The sequence below is a fragment of the Kogia breviceps genome, chromosome 2 (genome assembly GCF_026419965.1).
Source record: "Kogia breviceps isolate mKogBre1 chromosome 2, mKogBre1 haplotype 1, whole genome shotgun sequence".
NCBI lineage: Eukaryota > Metazoa > Chordata > Mammalia > Artiodactyla > Physeteridae > Kogia > Kogia breviceps.
The window spans coordinates 90,583,041-90,601,654 of NC_081311.1; the positions used below are offsets into that span (position 1 = coordinate 90,583,041).

General features: G+C 38.1%; 1 protein-coding gene across 1 annotated transcript in view; it reads left to right on the forward strand.

Moving 5' to 3' along the window:
• Positions 1–9,791, forward strand: part of MAP3K2 (mitogen-activated protein kinase kinase kinase 2) — a 93,694-nt gene extending 83,903 nt beyond the window's left edge. Inside the window, exons 16-17 of the mRNA XM_059052616.2 lie at positions 2,883–3,060; positions 6,343–9,791. Of these exons, the coding sequence (XP_058908599.1) occupies positions 2,883–3,060; positions 6,343–6,568 (404 nt within the window). The 3' untranslated portion in view covers positions 6,569–9,791. The remainder of the gene's footprint in view (positions 1–2,882; positions 3,061–6,342) is intronic.
• Positions 9,792–18,614: the final 8,823 nt, after the last annotated feature.

Consider the following 18,614-nt stretch of genomic DNA (forward strand, 5'->3'; position numbering starts at 1 on the left):
CCTCCTCTATCCTTGCCAGTAAAATGAGGAGGTTGGAAACAAGCTGATTTAAAAACATTATAGGGGAAATATATTGATAAGAAAAATGTAAGGTATAAAATTGGATAAAGCAGTATGATCTCAAGTTTGTAAAATTAAAGTATGACCTAGACGAACAATCTCTACATGATTAACAGTGGTTATTTCTAAGTGGCAGAATGAGTGATAGTTGTTTTTCTCCTTCATACTTTTTACTTTTTATGTATTTCCTAAATTTTTATAATGAGCAGTTTTTAAACGGCGAGGGCAAAGGAAAGCTAGTTGATTACTTTTAAGTTTAGACTCATGAGTTCATAATGAAACCTAGGGTAAAAATTAATTGATCATTGTTGCTAGGGAACCAACTCATTATTTCATAATAGGGTTTCTTTTTTGGACCTTTCTTTTATGAACTGTACTGAGGTCTAAATAGTGGATGAAAGGAAACTTACCTTTATAAAAATATTTTGGCTAACAAAAAGCAGGAATGATAGAATAGTACCATTTTACAATGACTAACAGATTAGTAGACATAAGCACTAAACATTAATAGCTGTTAACATCACTTCACACAGACAGTCTGTCATTACATACTTCCTATTTATAGACTATATCATTATCTACAAAGTAGTTTTGCCAAAAAAAATTTTTTTTGAACCTGAATCTGATCAAGCCTCTAGATTCAGCTACCAAATTGGAGAACTATAGAATATATATATAGAACAGGTGAACATGTTAAATGACTCCTTGGGATGGACTCAGCAAAATCTAGACAGTAAGAAAGCTATAGGCAGACAGCTTAGACTCTTCATAAACTGCAAAGGAAAAAAAAAGGTTGGAGGGAACTTTAGGAAAGACTTAAAAGATGTATTAGTGATTCTCAATGTAAGGACCTTATGTGGATTCTAATTTCTTTTTTTAAAGAAAAACTGAAGAAAACACTGAGTGTATTTTTAAAAAATTAGATAACTGTATTGGGAACCTGGCTATGCATTTTCTCCTCAGCCCTTTGTATGGATGGCCGTTGGTTCAATATTGGTGATTACTCCCCGGAGATAGCTCTATCTGTCTGTGACCTGCCTGGGACTGTTCCTTCCCAGCTGGTAACCAGTAAAAACTGGCTTGTTTCCTGTCCTTCCCCAGGTTAAATATTTTAGACACAGTGGCTTTTTTTGACAGAGTCCTTCTTTAAGAATTGGACAGCGGGAGATGTTAAAAAGGCAGTGCTGTCTTAGAGAATCACTGGTACCATGGCATACTTAGGCTTATGGCATGCAGAGAATGTATCCTTAACCCTCCCCGGAGAGAGGCTTTGGAAAGCCTTAATTGACTAGACTGGGAAATTTGCTGGGAGAACAGAAACACAGGTACAGAAGTTCACGGTGGGGATGGACAGTCTGCAGTCTCTCCAGTCAATAATACAGATTTTCTCCACTATTCACTCTCCTTCTTAGAGTCCATTAAAACAAACAAACAAAAAGACAAATAGGGAATCTTTTTTTTAATATAAAATATGATTAAGGTTAGGAAGACTTAAAAATAATTGAGGTAAAATTTAGAAGCTAAGATTAGATAAGCTAATAAAATAAGTCACTCATTTAAAAACAGGTAGTTTATAGAAAAAGCTAAAAATAAGAATAGAAATAATTTATGTATGAAGAAGCTAGACTTACAATCCCAGAAAAAAGATTGAGTTTAAAGAATGATAAAGGGGGGAAAATAGAGAATAAAAATAAATGAACCTAGCTCCTAGATCTTGGTTTCTGATACCATTCTTCAGTAAAAGGGACTAGTGCTCCTTGGAGAAATGGCTGATTCTAGAAGTGGTATAGGAGATACACAAGGTGAGCCTGGAGCATCTTCTAGTACCAGAACGTAACATACTAAGAAACAAACAAACAGTCCAGAAACCAGATCAAGCAAGAACACAATGATTGAGGTATAGCAGAAGGACACAGGAGCCAATAGAGAGAGCTCCCAATGGCCAAAGCTGGAACAACTTGAGCAAAAAGTCATTGGATTATAACCCAAAGTATAAAATAAATATCCATGTGTTCAGACTGATAGAAATGGATGGTTGAATAAATAAATGGGAGAGAAGAGACAAATCTCCCATGCAGAATTATTCCCAGTATATGGAACTACTAAGCCTGGAGCATAACTTCTCACTCCTTTACACATAGTGAACTTCTTCCAAAGAGCTAAGTATGGAAAAGGGGAAAGAGTAACTTTACAGGGGAGGACTCTGCAAACACCACCTCAGCCAGGCTATCAAGGTCAGTTTATAATAAATACAATTAAGTTTATTATAGAAGTAAATGAAATTTTAAAACAGAAACCTCAAAGCTTGCTTAGATTAGATTTAAAATATACTGTACAGAAATTGAGAATGAAGGATGAAAAAATTTTGATTATAAAGGTCCCTTAAGAGGTTCCTGAGGAGATGCTAGGTCCTCAGGGAAATAATCTATAGACATGAACTTCTTACTTTATGACAGAGAAATTGGGGCCAAGAGCCTGCTACTGCTTTCTTCATCCTTCTCTGAACTTTACATTCTTAGTCCTTTCCCCCTTTCACTTCTTTTTCATCCTCACCTCCCACTTGCACCAGTCTTTTTCAGTGGGAGAACCTTCTTAGGTCTTGAATCACACAGGTGACTCTAAATATTCAGTGTTCATGTAATAAATTTTTAATGCACACTGACTGTATTACTGGCATTATGCCAGGTACTGCTTGGAAGGTGAAGAGCAGCCTGATTTTGGAGACAGATTGAGGAGTCTGCTAAGTAATTTTTTGCCGTTCTTTTATTTTGTATTCCAAATTGCCAATAAAAATAATGAAATGAGGATATTTCTTATTTTAGGCGCAAATATTCTGCGAGATTCAACAGGCAACGTCAAACTAGGAGATTTTGGGGCCAGCAAACGGCTTCAAACCATCTGTCTTTCGGGGACAGGAATGAAGTCTGTCACAGGCACACCATACTGGATGAGCCCTGAAGTGATTAGTGGAGAAGGCTATGGCAGAAAAGCAGATATCTGGTAGGTTTTGATGGGGGATTGGACCGAAAGCACATGCCTTCTTAACATATTTCCACTCAGGATGGAATTTACTGAGGTAAATTTATTTTTTGTACTTTTGAAATAGGATGTCAGGGTTACAAGGATTAATATCATTTTAATTATGTGTGTTTGAGGCTTAAGTGACTAAATAGAGATTTTGAACCATCTTCCATTCTTTAGGAGGGATCTCTTTTTTTTTAAACAGAGGACAACTTATTTTTATTTTTATTTATTTATTTAATTAATTTATTTATTTTTGGTTGTGTTGGATCTTCGTTGCTGTGCGTGGGCTTTCTCTAGCTGTGGCGAGTGGGGGCTGCTCTTTGTTGCAGTGCACGGGCTTCTCATTGCGGTGGCTTCTCTCGTTGTGGAACATGGGCTCTAGGCACCTGCACTTCAGTAGTTGTGGCATACGGGCTCAGCAGCTCTGGCACACAGGCCCAGTTGCTCCATGGCATGTGGGATCTTCCCAGACCAGGGCTCGAACCCATGTCCCATGCATGGCAGGCAGATTGCCAACCACTGCGCCACCAGGGAAGCCCAGAGAAATTATTTTGATAGATATGCATTTTAGGCACCTAAAGACAAAGAATTTCTAGCATTTGTATTCTTTGTAAGATAAAGACAAAAAAACAATTATATTCAATGTCAGGTTAGAGAATTATATAAAGCAAAAATTATAAAATGAATAATATTCTTTGCCTAACAAATTTGAGAGCTTAAATTTTAGTTTATTTTCATTGATTTTTATGTTTAAACTACAGGTTTTCTTTTTTTAAGCTCAAACACAGGCTGCTTACTTTATTATTTTTTTAAATTTATTTATTTTTGGCTGTGTTGGGTCTTCATTACTGTGTGCGGGCTCTCTCTAGTTGCAGTGAGCTGGGGCAACTCTTTGTTGTGGTGTGCAGGCTTCTCATTGTGGTGGCTTCTCTTGTTGTGGAGCATGGGCTCTCCATGCATGGGCTTCAGTAGTTGTGGTGTGTGGGCTCAGAAGTTGTGGCACATGGGCTTAGTTGCTCCGTAGCACGTGGGATCTTCCTGGACCAGGGCTTGAACCCGTGTACCCTGCATGGGCAGGTGGATTCTTAACCACTGCACCATGAGGGAAGCCCTGCTTACTTTATTTAACAATGAAATAGTAATAACAGTAATTTAGTTGTAACAAAGCCATCAACAGAGCAATATAAAAAGCAAGCTCAAATTGTTTATCTCCTTTCAACAGGAAAAACCACCGTTACTCTAGTGGTTCTCAAACCTATCCACACATTTGAGGAATGGAGGGAAGGAGGAGGATTGGTGCTTAAAAACTAGCTATACCCAAAGCCCATATCAGAACAGTTATATGAGAATCTCTCAAGAGGGGCTCAGGCAAAGATTTTTGAAGTATTGTCAGGATTGAGAACTACAAGCCTAAAGTAATAAGCAATAAAAACCATGCCTTCAAAGCAATTCAAAAGAAGAAGTTTAAAAAAAAGAAATATGATAAGTTTCTTTCCCCTTATCCTGGGAAAAGGAGGGAAGCATCTATTCATTTCCTCATTATTTTTTATTCATTTTTGATTGCCCAGAGTTGAGTTTAACAAACATCAAATATTGGAAGTTATGCAAACATTTTACCCAAATTGGAATTCTCACTACTTTACATTTAGAAAGCTCTTTCAAAACAATACCAGCTTTCAGAAAGAAAAGCACATTTTAAGTTTGCATAGGTGTTTAAACTGTTTGTTAAACTAAGAAGAGTCAATAAAATGCACTAGAAAGTATTTCACTAATAACAGTTATTATAAAACAATATTCATTTCATGTACCACAAATTAACTTTTTGGTGCAACAAGAGGAATATTTGAGTGTTTCCCATCTGTTTCTACAACTGTCAGAATTCACTGAAGTCTAGAATCCAAACATAAATTTTTCTTCAAGACTGCATACAGAAAATGCTTCCCCTCTAACTGCCCTCTGCCCTTGACAAATCCCTGTTGGGACGTCCAGTAGTGTCTGCAGGCATATTTATCTTTAAAACAGACTTTCCTGGGCTTCCCTGGTGGCACAGTGGTTGAGAGTCCGCCTGCCGATGCAGGGATCAGGGGTTCGTGCCTCAGTCCGGGAAGATCCCACATGACGCGTAGCTGCTGGGCCCGTGAGCCATGGCCGCTGAGCCTGCGCGTCCGGAGCCTGTGCTCCGCAACGGGAGAGGCCACAGCAGTGAGAGGCCCGCGTACCGCAAAAAAAAAAAAAACCAAATGCCTCCAGTGAGGGCACTTGCTAAAACAGACTTTCCTCATTTTTCAGGTTTGGGAATGATACCACATCAAGTATGGATGTATTTTTCCTTAAGAATACATAAATTCACTTAGAGATGTCTCCTCAAATTCAGAAAACCCTGTTTCTTCAGCCCTTTCTGTCAGGTCTCCGTGTCAGTTGATCTTTTTTTAAAAAAAATTATTTCATTTAATTTTGGCTGCCTTGGGTCTTCGTTGCTGCGCACAGGCTTTCTCTAGTTGCGGCAAGCCGGGGCTACTCTTATTTGCGGTGCGCGGGCTTCAATAGTTGTGGCTCGTGGGCTCTAGAGCACAGCCTCAGTAGTTGTGGCGCATGGGCTTAGTTGCTCCCTGGCATATGTGGGATCTTCCCAGACCAGGGCTCCAACCCGTGTTCCCTGCATTGGCAGGCAGTTTCTTAACCACTGCGCCACCAGGGAAGTCCTGTGTCAGTCGATCTTAATCGCGTCATTCCTGCCCCAAACCCTTCTCTCAGGTTGTCTTCATTTGCGCCCTCAGTGTCCGCCAGTCTATAGGAGCGGAGGGATTCTCGTCCAGTACCGGGAGGAGGCGCGGGGCCTGGGGCAGGTGTCCCCGCTGTCGGGTGCTGGCCACGCTGCAGTCCGGGCCCGCTGAAGCTACGCGCACCCCTGCGTCTTTTTGGCGCTTTGCGGCGGCCCTGGGACCCCGCGGGGCTGCCCGGGTTGCGGCGGCGGCGGCGGCGCCTCGGCAACTCGGAAGTGAGGAGAGGAAGCCGCTGCCGAGGCGTGTGGAACCGCCTGCCCGGCCCCGACCCCGACTCCGACCCCGACCCCAGAGGCTCCGTGCGGGAGGCCGAGCGCCGACCTCAATTTTTACAGCCTTTTAATGAAACTTTACATTTGAAACCAAGTCGTATTTAAATGTATATGGACTTCACGCCTGTTTGTCGTTTTGCAGTTAGTTAACTGACTTCATGATGATGTTGTTTGTGTAAGTTCTTTCTTTTATTTTTTCTTAGGAGCGTGGGCTGTACTGTGGTGGAAATGCTAACGGAAAAGCCTCCTTGGGCAGAATTTGAAGCAATGGCTGCCATCTTTAAAATCGCCACTCAGCCAACGAACCCTAAGCTGCCACCCCATGTCTCAGACCATACTCGAGATTTCCTCAAACGGATCTTTGTAGAGGCCAAACTGAGACCTTCTGCTGATGAACTTTTAAGGCACATGTTTGTGCACTATCACTAGCAGCCAGTAACCTCTCCTGTGCCTCTACCCAGCTCCCATCTATTCGTTCACCTTCTCTCTGACTGCACTTTTCTTTTTTATAAAAAAGAGAGATGGGGGAGAAAAAAAAGACAAGAGGGAAAGTGTTTCTCTTGATTCTTGGTTAAATTTGATTAATAATAATAGTATCCTAAAGTTTTTATATTTAATCTTTTTTTCCCTTACAAGAACTTGAAACTTTTTTTTAAAATTTTTATAATGTACTGATGTGGTTCAGAGACATAAAGCACTTTAGTACATAGTCACTCTTTTTAGTACAAAAAGATCATTTGGAATACCTAAAGATTGTAGAGTCTTTCCCTGTGTCACTGACAGATTGGCAGTGATGGGGAGACATGGAAAACAAGGAGAAGAAAATAATGTATAATTTGTAGTTTTTAGTGATAGTATTTAAAATAGATTCTTGTTTGTGGGGTTAAGCCCTAAACTTGAGTTTAGGATAGGTACTCAGCTTAAAGAATATAGGTTCCTTCTTGTATCTGTATTCTTTAGATCCTAACCTCTGTCTACCAAGCTTTTCGCTCAGTAGGACTCTTGATAGAAAATATGAATCTCTAGGAGGTATGTTTGTTTGTTAATCCTAACCAGTATAATAAGCAAATACACTATAATAGATCCATGTTACTGGAATCTATAAACCTTGAGGGATAGCTTTCTGCTTAAAAAAAGAAAAGATATTGTTTTATTTTAAAACAGATATGGGAAGTCAGTAAGCAAATCCAAATTAAAAGACAAAAGGAGATTGCTCTAATTAAATGTGTAAGCAGTAGAAGAGACCACATTTGCTGGTCAGCAGAAATAATGAAAAGAAGAGCTAAGTGTTGTTTAGTGTATTTTAAACTATGTTCTTTAACTGAGGGGGAAAGTCCCAAAAATCAAGGGAAGGAGAAATAATCAAAATCTTGTATACTATATCTTCCCTGTTTCTAGCTCCTGATTCCCCGTAGATAACATTGTTTAGGAAGTAAGAGTTTAACCTGCAGTATCCATGTGTTAAAAGCTAGTGTCATGACATGAAACCCTTGTTCTTGTTCTTTGGATCACAGACTACTAAAGCACCTCAAAAAACAGCATGTAAAACAGTGGTTTTCATAGCTGGGGTGAGGATAGTTTTGCTTGGCATTTGGCAATGCCTGGAAACATTTTTGGTTGTCACAACCAGGAGAATGCTAGAGGCATCTAGTGGTTAGAGGCCAGGGATGCTGCTAGACAAACTAAAGTATACAAGAACAGCACGTCCAGCCCCCCAACAAAGAATTATCCTGCCCCAAATGTTAAAAGTGCAGAAGTTGAGAAACCCTGATATACATACCAGCCCCAGTTATAAATGAAAATGGCCATTTACAAAGCAGGTTCCTTGCAAAAAGTAAGTTTCAGAGAGTGATGTAATGCATAATGAGGGTTTTACAAGAGAAGATACCACTACTTCAAGTCGAGGGTGAAAGGTCTCAACAAACAGCCAGTAACAATCCTTTCCCTTCCAGCTGCATCTTGCACCCAAATCAGTAACTTCCATTCTAGACACAAAATGAACTTAAACACGGAGCCTATTGAATACACTCAGTCATCTGTGTGTATTCTTTCCTCAAAAGTCAGTTCATAATTGTGGGAAAAGAAAGGCATATTAAAACAAAGTATTAGCTACTTTATAGGAAGGTTAAAAACTGCCAGGTATTTCTAGTATAAGAGCAACGACATTAAGCGGAAAGAGACAGCTGGGAAACTCCCACTATCTCTAATGGACTTGTGCTACTGAAAAACATGAATGATATCGGTAATTTGGCCACTTGCAATTTTTTTCAACGTATTAAAGCAAATGCTAAGTACTTTATTTTTAAAGCTCTAGAAAATAGTATTCTTCTTGGAGGCCCTAACTGTGATGCCTTTCATGGGATTCATAAGGGACTCTCAGGTATTTTGTTTTCTGCTGAAAGGTATGCTCATTTAGGAACTCTTTTAAAATACTTTGTTTCTGAAGTTAAGTAGATCCTGCTTTACTGTAACGAGGTCCTATCTGGCCTTCCCTGTAGGAATATTTGAAATTCCATTAGCTAGTCTGAGAAGAAGTCAAAGCACAAATACAGTTGTTAAAGCTTCTCGCATACCTTATAATGAAAGGAAGCAGCTTGCAAGGAAGAACGGGAATTACTGGCCTACTCCCCCTGGGAAATCAACTGCCAAATCTTGTGCTATAAACATAGTCCCCAAGGATGTGGATCTATTATAATTTCTTTATCTTTTATGAGTGAAGCCATCTCTTCTACTTGAGCAAGATCATGGTATCTGGACCAGTGGGCTTTTCCTTTGTTTCTTTGTATTGTGTGGTTGTGATTTCCTTTTGGCTCATTTTTGGTCTGTCAGGGTAATCAGCAGTGCAAAATATGAGACAGATGCTCTTTAAAGAGAAATCTTGGGAGACTGTGAAACCCAAAGCAAAATTGTTTGCTTTTCTTTCAGTCTCTTTTTCTTTTTGAAATGCTATAGAAAATAAAATTACCTGAAAAGAAACTACTACTTTAACACTGCTGCACAAGACCTTTGTTTTATAAGAAAAATATTACTAGCTATGGAAAAGTATTGTTCTTTATGTAAAGACTTAAGAATAGACTAATAGTTTACAGAGTTATATAAAAATGTGATGTGAATTTATTTCAGACAAGTTGTAAAGGTACCAAAAACCACAGTAAAAGTTAATATATATAAAAACTACTAGAACAAAAAAGCTTAAAGTGGGGTGAGGTATGAAAGACCAAAATTAAATTTAAAAAAGAAAATTTTCAAAGGAACCACCTCTATCAGGGGCAGTTAAAATAACACTCCAATTTTTTCTAATAATGGTATGGGTCAACAAATGAAATTTGAACTTTTTAAGATGACTCTAAATGTATTTTGTTTTTTAAATGCACAACTGATTCTTCTATACTGTAATGTTTCTTTGCTGAGGCTGGAAAATGACCATACTGCTAACTTTGTGCCTTTAAAATGCATTCTGCTTTGATAGTGGCAGACTTCTTGGTGCTGGAGAAGATTCACTAGCAGTCTTATATGTGCTTTTCAGGAAATATCTTTCTACTTGGGCCTTGAGAGATTCAAAATGGCATGATTTTGGCTTGGACCAAATATAAGATCTTTTACATTGCAAACATAGTGTATTGAATAAAAGGGTTGAAAAATATCATAATGACTAATGGAAGTTTTGATGATAATTCTTTACAATGTATTTAAAAATATACAGACTTTGAAATTTTCAGTATGACTATCTTTAATTTTCCTCATTTACAAAACATGTTTCTAACCTGAAAAATGGTTAAAGTCTACTGCCTTAGAAAGTTTTCAAAGGCACAGTCAACCTCACATAATTTATATAAGAGATTGAAATGTTAATGCTCAGGCTGAACTATAAAAGAAAAATTTTATTTCATAGTAAATTGAATTGGCTTTCACTTGAAGGAGTCTTTATCTTATTCCCAGTTGAAGCTACATTAAAAAGAGGAAACTATCTCTTTAGAGTAGCTTTCTTTGCTACTTCAGCTCTTATATATGTCAGGTCTGGTGTGTCGTATTTCTGAGATGGAGTTGTTATGAGGTACATGAAATCATTGAGAAAATCAAATCTGAATAGTTTATAGGATAACTAAGCTTGGGTGCAAAAGCCAAGATGTTCGCCAGGTGCAAACTCATTGGCCCACAGCAGAATTCTTTGTCACTGATTTCATTTGGGACCAATAGCATGATATAAAATCACCTGGTGTCAACCAAGTATAGGAATCTATTGATTTTGTTTTAAATATGGTGAATCCTTTTCATTTGCTTATTCAGTATTGTGGCTTATTATGTCGGGTACTAAATTAACTTGTCCTTAAGGAGGTCACAGTCTAGGAGGAAAAATGGGCAGTTACTTATTTTTATGGCATATCCTGAATCTGAAAGTTCAGCAATGATGTTTTAAAATGTTATTTCTTATGAAGTGAGGGAAAGCAATTTTGGGTAACCACTGGCTATTATAAACTAAAATGTCATTAACAACAGCAATTAAAAGTTTCCCCAAATTGGAGGGATCCGTGTAGGTCAAGCAGCCTTTCTCTCAGGACTCCCTCTTACAAAACCCAGCCTCTGCTCAAACAGTTCCAGTGATGGGGGCATTTATTCCATTACATAGTACTTTTTCCTTTAAAGAAAAAAATATTTTCTTTTGGTATAAATTGTTAAAATACCCAAAACATTTGATAGAAATTGAATTCTGTCAACAGTGTTATTTATACTAAGATCAGGAAAATTTCTTGAGATCTTATTGTTGTATATGAAGTTTGGCCTTAGTTACAAATGCACTGTTCATATTTATTTGAATTTTAACATTGGTTAAAATGTCAATGGAAAGCAATTTGTTAATTTTTCGTAGTGCCTTTTTCTCTGTATGCCTTAATTTTGTTTTATATCAATAATAATTCAAGTTACCCACCGAAATGAAGGTTTTTCCAAAATCAGTAGGCTTCAAGAGTTGATTTGGCCTTAGACTGTGTATTGGCCCTTAAACGTTTCTTAACGCCTGCTTCTTCCTCCTACCCTTTTCTACCTCTTTAAAAAAAAATATATGTTAGAAGAGAAACATTAGCATTGTTCTGTGATAGACACATTGCAGTTTTACTAGACACAAATTCCTAAAATAAGGATAGAAAGAGGAATTCTAATGCTAAAGAGACATAGTGAATTGTTTTCCAGGTTGATTACTTGATTTTCAATCACACTGGCACTGTCCAAATTCTTTGTGTGTCGTGGTTCAGTTATGATTTTCAAAGCAGAACTAGAAAGGTGGTTTTTGTCCTAAACAGGTCATTTAAGTGGTTTACAGATGTAAAGGCAATGAGACCTAGGGTAATGAGCAAGAAATCCAGGGATAGCAAATTCTAATCCTTATTTTCTAACTAACATTTAGACTAAAACTCCACCTTACTTTTCTGTGAAGTGTGTGTGTGTGTGCGCACGCGTGTGTGTGTGTGTGTGTGTGTGTGTGTGTGTGTGTGTGTTTGGAGTTGGTGCAGGGGTGGGAAGGAAGGAAAGGTGTAAATGTCCAGTTAGATTAGTCTCTGTTCTTGGAAGAACAGCTCAAATGTGTGTGACCTACTGATGATGGAATGCCAGCACATTTTCCACAAGTAGCTAGTACAAACGGTTGTTTAATAAAGGTATTTATTGTAAATTGCCAAGCTCTTGGTTGCTAAAAGTAGATTAAAATTGAATTTGTATGTGTGTATAATAGCTTACATATAATTCTTAAGTAGAAAGTAATTGGTTTTGCATAGTTCTTCATGAGCTCTTTGGAATAGAAATTCTGCCCAAAACAAGCTTCCTTAGCTTACCAAGTGTTCAAAAGGAAATTTTACCTCTTTTTTTGGTTGGCTAGGGAAGGTGTGCTGTGAAGCCACTGTTCCTACTTCATAGTCGTCTTTAGCTTTGCTTTAACTTCTGCCACAGTCTGGACAGGATGCCATAATAGGTGTGAAAGTATCAGGGCCAGCCATCTCTCTGTACTCACCTTTCAGAGCTGTAGATGGTAGTGAGCTCTCAGGGGTGTCTAGAGAACCTTCTCTAGGTTATAGTGAGAGCAGACATGGTTTCGTTTCAGGAGGTTGAGGGAGGAGTCGTAGCTATCGTAAAGAAAAGAATAAATTTTACCTGTTGCCTGTATACAGTCTCTTATGTAATTCATATTTTTCATAATTGTGCAGTTTAATTGACAGTAATGATATTTTTGTTAATAACAGCAAAGGCATTAAATCAGTGAGTACTATTATTCCCTATGCCTGATGACTTCTTGTTTGTATTACAATCTGTATTATCAGAATCACTTTAAACCAAAGCTTTTATATTCTCTGCACACACAGCCAAAATGATTAGCACTGTTACTTCTGCCCACCTGTAAGCTAGTAGTATAAAAATGATAAAACAGATACTAGTAGAATTTGGATCTCAGTCTATCCTTCAAGTTAAAGACAGGTGCTCAGTGTTTGCATTTAGACATGCAGGAATTTACTTCAACTATTATGGAACTATATAGACATTATGAGCTTGAGTTTGTACACGTGCCAATCTTGTTAATATCACTTGACCATACATTGACATATGATGCCTCAGGTTGGTGGCGTACTTTCTTCCTAATGTCTTAACACTTATGAACTTGTGTTTGACTTGAGGGGCATTTCAGGAAAGCTGTGAAGAAAAGTAGGTTATGGACTTTTTGTGCCATAGACACTTCGGAATGTAAGGACGAGTCTGCTCTCCAGCATACATGCAGAATTTGTCCCCAGGTAGGATTTCTGAGTCCCTTAATGCCAGTTGAGAACAGTAAAGTTTGTGACTATACTAAAAAGCACTTTTGTGTTCACTTACTTATGTAACTAACAATTGGTGACTTTAGCATTAGCATTACTTGGAGGGGAGAGATAAGTAACAAAATTACATCCTAACTCTATTAGATACTTAGGCTCCAAAATGGATTTGTCATGTTCTCATTTTTTCCAAAGACTTTTTTCCACCTGGAATAAGAAGAGAGAACTAGTGGAAACATTTGAGCTGGAAAGGTTTATGGGCAAAAAAAAAAAAGTGGGCCAAACCCTTGCAATATACCCTGTTCAAGTGAAAGTACAGTGTCTAAGGATAAGAATACTTCTTTAAAAACAAACAATTGTTTTTAATACAATCTTAATTAGTAAGTAAAAGGTTTACATTTTTTCTATTGCTGTTGGTTTTAAAATTTGCTACCCTGCATTCTGAAACATAAAAGAGTTAATACCAAAAATACTTTTAATGTCTGACATCTCTTACATTTCACATGGTTCTTTTTATTCAAATATCATTGTAAATAAAAGTAAACTTGGATAAATTTGAGAATAAACTTTTAATTGTTGCAAACTATGATTATCATTGTAAATTTACCCTTTGACCTGATGTACATTTTTAAATGTAGCCATTAAATTCTCTATATTTAATCCATTAGTTTCTCTCTGTAAACGTTTTTAATCTCAGTTGAATGCTGGGCAGTTTATAATTATGTACAAAGGTGTTCTTTTCCTATCAAGGTTGACTTTTTTGCACATTTTTGGAAATGTTTAATTTGTACACTGATTTACTACTCTGACCAATAATTGTTGATGGGTGTATGAGCATCATGAATGCGTGCATTGAACTACTGTCTGTGTCTCTACGTTTAAACTTCTTTCAAGATGTAGCCGTCAGTAACTGCACTGCTATTACTGACTTAAATGGACTTTCTTGCTTTTACAAAGTATACTTATCTATGGTTCTATCTTTGTTGAAGAACTCAGGAGTTCAACATCACTTTCTGATTTTATATGTATTCTAAAATCCATGACTAAGTGGAAAGTATGCTTGTAACTCTGTGTATCAGGGGATGTGTGTGTGGAGATGTCTTTTTCTGTCTGTAGGTACATGTATATATCCCAGTAATTTCTTATTTTCATTTCTACATTTTTATGAACTTGTTTTATAAGGGTACTGTTCAGTTAGAATAATTAAATATATATAAAGCTTTCTGAGAGATTATTTACTATATGAATATATTTTCAGCTGGCTGATCAAAAATATTTTTTTAATTTTGTTTTTAACCATTCAAAATGTATTTGTATTTCCACAACTGGATGCAGATTTACTTAGATATCTATCAATTAAAATACTCTTGCAAAGAACAACATTGAATTCTCTCTGAGAATTCTATGAAATGCAAATTAAGAGAAAAAAATAGGTTTTAAGCAGTAGCAAAAACACTGTCCACTAAAAGTCTTTGAATTCTCAGCACTATGAAAAAATGTGAGAAACTAAATTATTTTGAAGAGATGTCAAGGTTTTTATATCTCCAGTTGCTGTTGGCCTGTCCTACTGTTGTTTTTGAATATTTCCTTTATTCTACCCCAAAGATTTCAACTTTCAGTTTTTTTCTTACTGGGCAAGGTCAGACCTCATTCATAAAACAATATATTGACAAATTCTGATTCTCTGTAATTGACTATAAATTGGTTTAGAAATGTCCAAACATACATTGTGTCTTTATACCGTACTGTGTATTTTAAGTAACTGGCAGAAAAAGAATTGGGAATTACAGTTCCAATCTGACAATGTTGTTGTGCTTAAGGAAAACCTTGTTTTTAATATGCGGTACCTTGTAAAACTTTACTTACGTTAGGAATAAAGTCCACTGTTGAAGTTGAACGTCACTAAGCTGATTATGTTACAAGGAGCCGATACGATTAGAAAAACCTACCAGAAGCCAGATACAGTGTGGTGTGTGCCACATTTCATGCACATTTTGACTTTGTGTTCATTCAAAATTGTGCTTGTAAAAATGTATAAAATTTCTGAGTTTTACAGATTTTATGTACTTGTTTTTTCTTGCTGGTAAATAGCCTTTTTTAAAAAATCTAATGTGAAAGAAACCACGTTTATATTTTGTTAGTGATCAATGACTTTGTTTATATGGAAATTTGTATATTGTTGGCACCCATCTTTGTTTAGATTTATCGTGCATGAAGGCCTGCAATAATTAGCACAATGAAAATTTCTTTTTCTTACATGTTCATTTTTTTGAAAGATTGTGGTGCAAAGGCTTACTCTAAGTAACCTTCTGGACTATGGAATGAATATAAATGAATGGCACTTTGAGTGTTAATAAAGCTGATATTTATTTCCACTGTGACTGCTTTGTCCAGATCTGTTCTTGGACACATTGCGCTCACGGTTGTCTTTCCTTTGCCTGAGCTGATCACTTTCTAGGAGACCAGTAACAGACCAACATAGAAACGCTGCAACTAAATCTTGCCAGGATACAAGTTTATAATGTTCTACCCAACATACTCTGGCGTATTTCTCTGGACATTTTGATTACCCACATCAGAGATCAACGGTGATTAAAAACAGAAAGTCTATTGTCAGAGGGTAAGGAATGGATGCTCCCACAGTTTTGGAGTTTTGGAGATCATTTAAGTTAATGCCGCATATAGAGCAGGGGTCCCCAACCCCTGGGCTGCAGACCGGTACCAGTTCGCGGCCTGTTAGAAACTGGGCCGCACGGCAGGAGGTGAGCAGCGGGTGAGCGAGCGAAGCTTCATCGGTGGGTGGCTCTGCATAGCTCCCCGTCGCTCCCCATCGCTCGCATTACCACCTGAACCATGCCCCCCCGCCCCACTCCCCTGTCCGTGGAAAAATTGTCCCTGGTGCCAAAAAGGTTGGGGAACGCTGCAGAGGGCAACTTAGCAATGCAAGTCAACAGTCTCAATCTTGTATATCCTCTGACACAGCAGTTTTGTATGTAGGAATATGATTGCAGATGTGCTAAAATATATATCCATAAAAGCCCAAAATTGAGGTCTACATGTCCAACAAAGTACTACAACTGGGTGGCTTGTAACAGAAATTTATTGCCTCAGCTCTAGAAGCTGTAAGACCAAAATTAAGGTGCCAGCAGGGCCGTGCTCCCTCTGAAACCTGTAGGGGAGTCCTTCCTTGCCTCTTCCTAGCTTCTGGTAGCCCCAGGCATTCCTTGCATGTGGCTGTAACTCCCATCTCTACCTCCTGTGTTCATGTGGTGGTCTCCCTCTGTGTGTTTCCCTTTTTTTAAATAAAGACACCCGTCATATTGGATGAGGGCCCACCCTACTGACCTTATTGTAACTTGATTACCTCTGTAAAGACTATATTTCCCAATAAGGCCACATTCTGAGCTACTGGAGATTAGGACTTCAAAATACCTTTTTGTGGGTAACACAAACCCATTACAGTCTGCCCTGTGGCCTCTGAAAATTCATATTTTTCCCAGGTACCGAATACTTCCACCCCAGCCCAACTTCCCCCAAAGTCTTAATCGTTCCAGCATCAACTCTAAGTCCAGTATCTCATCTAAACCACATCAACTCAGATATCATCATCTAAATTATCCAAATCAGTTATGGGTAAGAGGTATGATTCATGCTGGAGCAAAATTCCTTTCCATCTGTGAACCTGTGAAACCAGACTGGTTATCTGCTTCCAAAGCACAGTGGTGGGGCAGGCAGAGAGAGGATAGAAACTTTCATTCCAGAAGGGAGATTGTCAGAAGGAAAAAAGGGACACAAGTCCCAAGCAGGTCTGAAACCTAGCAGGGCACATTTCATTAGATTTTAAGACTTGAGAAGAATCCTCACTGGCTCCATGCCCTGTCTTAAGGAACCTACTGGGGTAGTTGCACTGCCCCCTCAGAACCAAGAAGGTGGCCCAGAGTCAGCGGACCTGCACCCTGGCCTGTCTCTTCTGGGCCTGTGGTGGCAACAGCAGCCCCGCTGGCATCTGAACTGCCCTCAAATCGTTCTTCCCTTTTATTTAAGGATAACACATTTGCAGCCGAAAAGCTTTATCTGTCCTTTTTCTGCCTGTAGAATACCCGATGTCTACCAGCCTTTCTTCATTTTGTCCCATCTCTGTCCCCTTCCAAGTGGTCAGGGTTTCTGCTGATAGTTGATTGGATCCACAAGTCACAAGCTTAATCTCTTCAGCAAATGGTTGTCCAGCCACACCCTTGGTGTTTTCTTCAGAGCATCCCTTCTAGTTATTTGCCAAATGGATAGGCTGAGAACTTTCCAAATCTTCAAATTCTGGCTCCTTTTTGCTTAACAATTCCTTCTTCAATTTATCACTTTCGTCTCACATTTAAACTTAGCAGCAAGGAGAAACCAGGCCACACCTTCAACCTTTGCTTACAAATCTTCTCAGCTTATCCAAATCTTATCCAAGTTCATCACTTACAAGTTCTCCTTTCCACCCAACAGAAGCACTTCAGCCAAATTCTCTGCCACGTTATAACAAGAATCATCTTTCCTCTAGTTTCCAATAACATAATGCTCATTTCCATCTGAGCAGTCAGCACAATCACCTTTAATGTCCATGTTTCTACCACCCATCTCTTCAAGGCACTATAGGCTTCCTCTATGATACATTGCAAAATTCTAGCCTCTACCCATTACTTGATTTCAAAGACACGTCCACATTTTGGGGTATTTATTACAGCACTTCCCTTTACCAAAATCTGTACTAGCCTAGGTTCTCAGAGAGGCAGAACCTCCGGGTCACAGTCTGGAGGCACAATTCCTTTTTCCTTCAGAAACTTCTCTTTGCTCTTAAGGCCTTCAACTGGTTGGATGGGACCTGCCCACATTATTGAGGGAATTCTGCTTTAGTTAAGTCTCCTAATTGCAAATGTTCACTACATCTAAAAAAAAAAAAAAAGACCTTAATAGCAACATCTAGACTGTGTTTGGCCAAACAACTGGATACCATACCCTAGACAATTGACACATAAAATGAACCATAGCAGGAATTGAGCAAATAAATTGTAGTATATCTGTACAGTGGAACTCTTCATCATGTATTATCGACTGAAAGAAAGCAAGTTACACAAGATGTATAGTTTGATCCCACTTTTTGTTTAAAAATAGCTAGAAAAAAATATCGAGAGAATATATATGTCACTTGTGATGGTTATTACTTTTACTTATCTGTAATTTTAAAACTTTTATGATAAATGTGGGTGTTTTTGTTTTGTACAAAATACTTTCCACCCTCCCGGCTTTATTGAGATATAATCGACATAAAACATTGCATGTAAATTTCAGATGTACAAAGTGTTGACTTGATACACTTACATATTGCAATACGATAACCACCTTAGCATTATCCACCACATAATTACCATTTCCTCTTTTTGTGATGAGAAGATTAAGATCTAGTCTCTTAGCAACTTTCAAGTATTTATTTATTACAGGTTGTTGTTTTTTTTAATGTGGACCATTTTTAAAGTCTTTATTGAATTTGTTACAATATTGCTTCTGTTATATGTTTTTGGTTTTTTGGCCCTGAGGCATGTGGGATCTTAGCTCCCTGACCAGGGATCCAACCCATCTCACCCCCTGCATTGGAAGGTGAAGTCTTAACCTCTGGACCATCAGGGAAGTCCCTGTCTTTCAAG